At 58.3% G+C, this 319-nt stretch overlaps 1 protein-coding gene across 1 annotated transcript; it reads left to right on the forward strand.

The window, feature by feature from the left end:
• Positions 1-210, forward strand: H310_09510 (hypothetical protein; the record flags this gene model as incomplete). The annotated part of the gene is made up of 1 exon (XM_008875601.1): positions 1-210. The coding sequence occupies one exon, from the start codon at positions 1-3 to the stop codon at positions 208-210; it is 210 nt and encodes a 69-aa protein (XP_008873823.1).
• Positions 211-319: the final 109 nt, after the last annotated feature.

Genomic DNA, 319 nt, shown 5'->3' on the forward strand with positions numbered 1-319 from the left:
ATGCTGTGCCTCTCGGTGTGCATTACGAAGCGCATCCAGCGTCGTCATGCCGCGTCGTCGGCACCGCATAAAGGCGACTTCACATTTACCTATGAACGTCCGCTTGCCGCAACTACCACGTTCGACGTTCCGATCAAGTTGGATGAGCCCACGACCGTGAACTGGGCCGTGGGCTTCTCAGCGTTCTCCAACTACCACGACATCCAATGATCTGCCCACGTGACGTTCACAGATTCATCCACGCCGACGCTGCCGGCGGAACTTTGTTGTTCTGCCGGCTTGTTGGAGGATGTGCCGCCCGTCCAACTCAACGACGGCC

Source organism: Aphanomyces invadans (assembly GCF_000520115.1).
Source record: "Aphanomyces invadans strain NJM9701 unplaced genomic scaffold supercont1.21, whole genome shotgun sequence".
Taxonomy (NCBI): Eukaryota; Oomycota; class Saprolegniomycetes; order Saprolegniales; family Verrucalvaceae; genus Aphanomyces; species Aphanomyces invadans.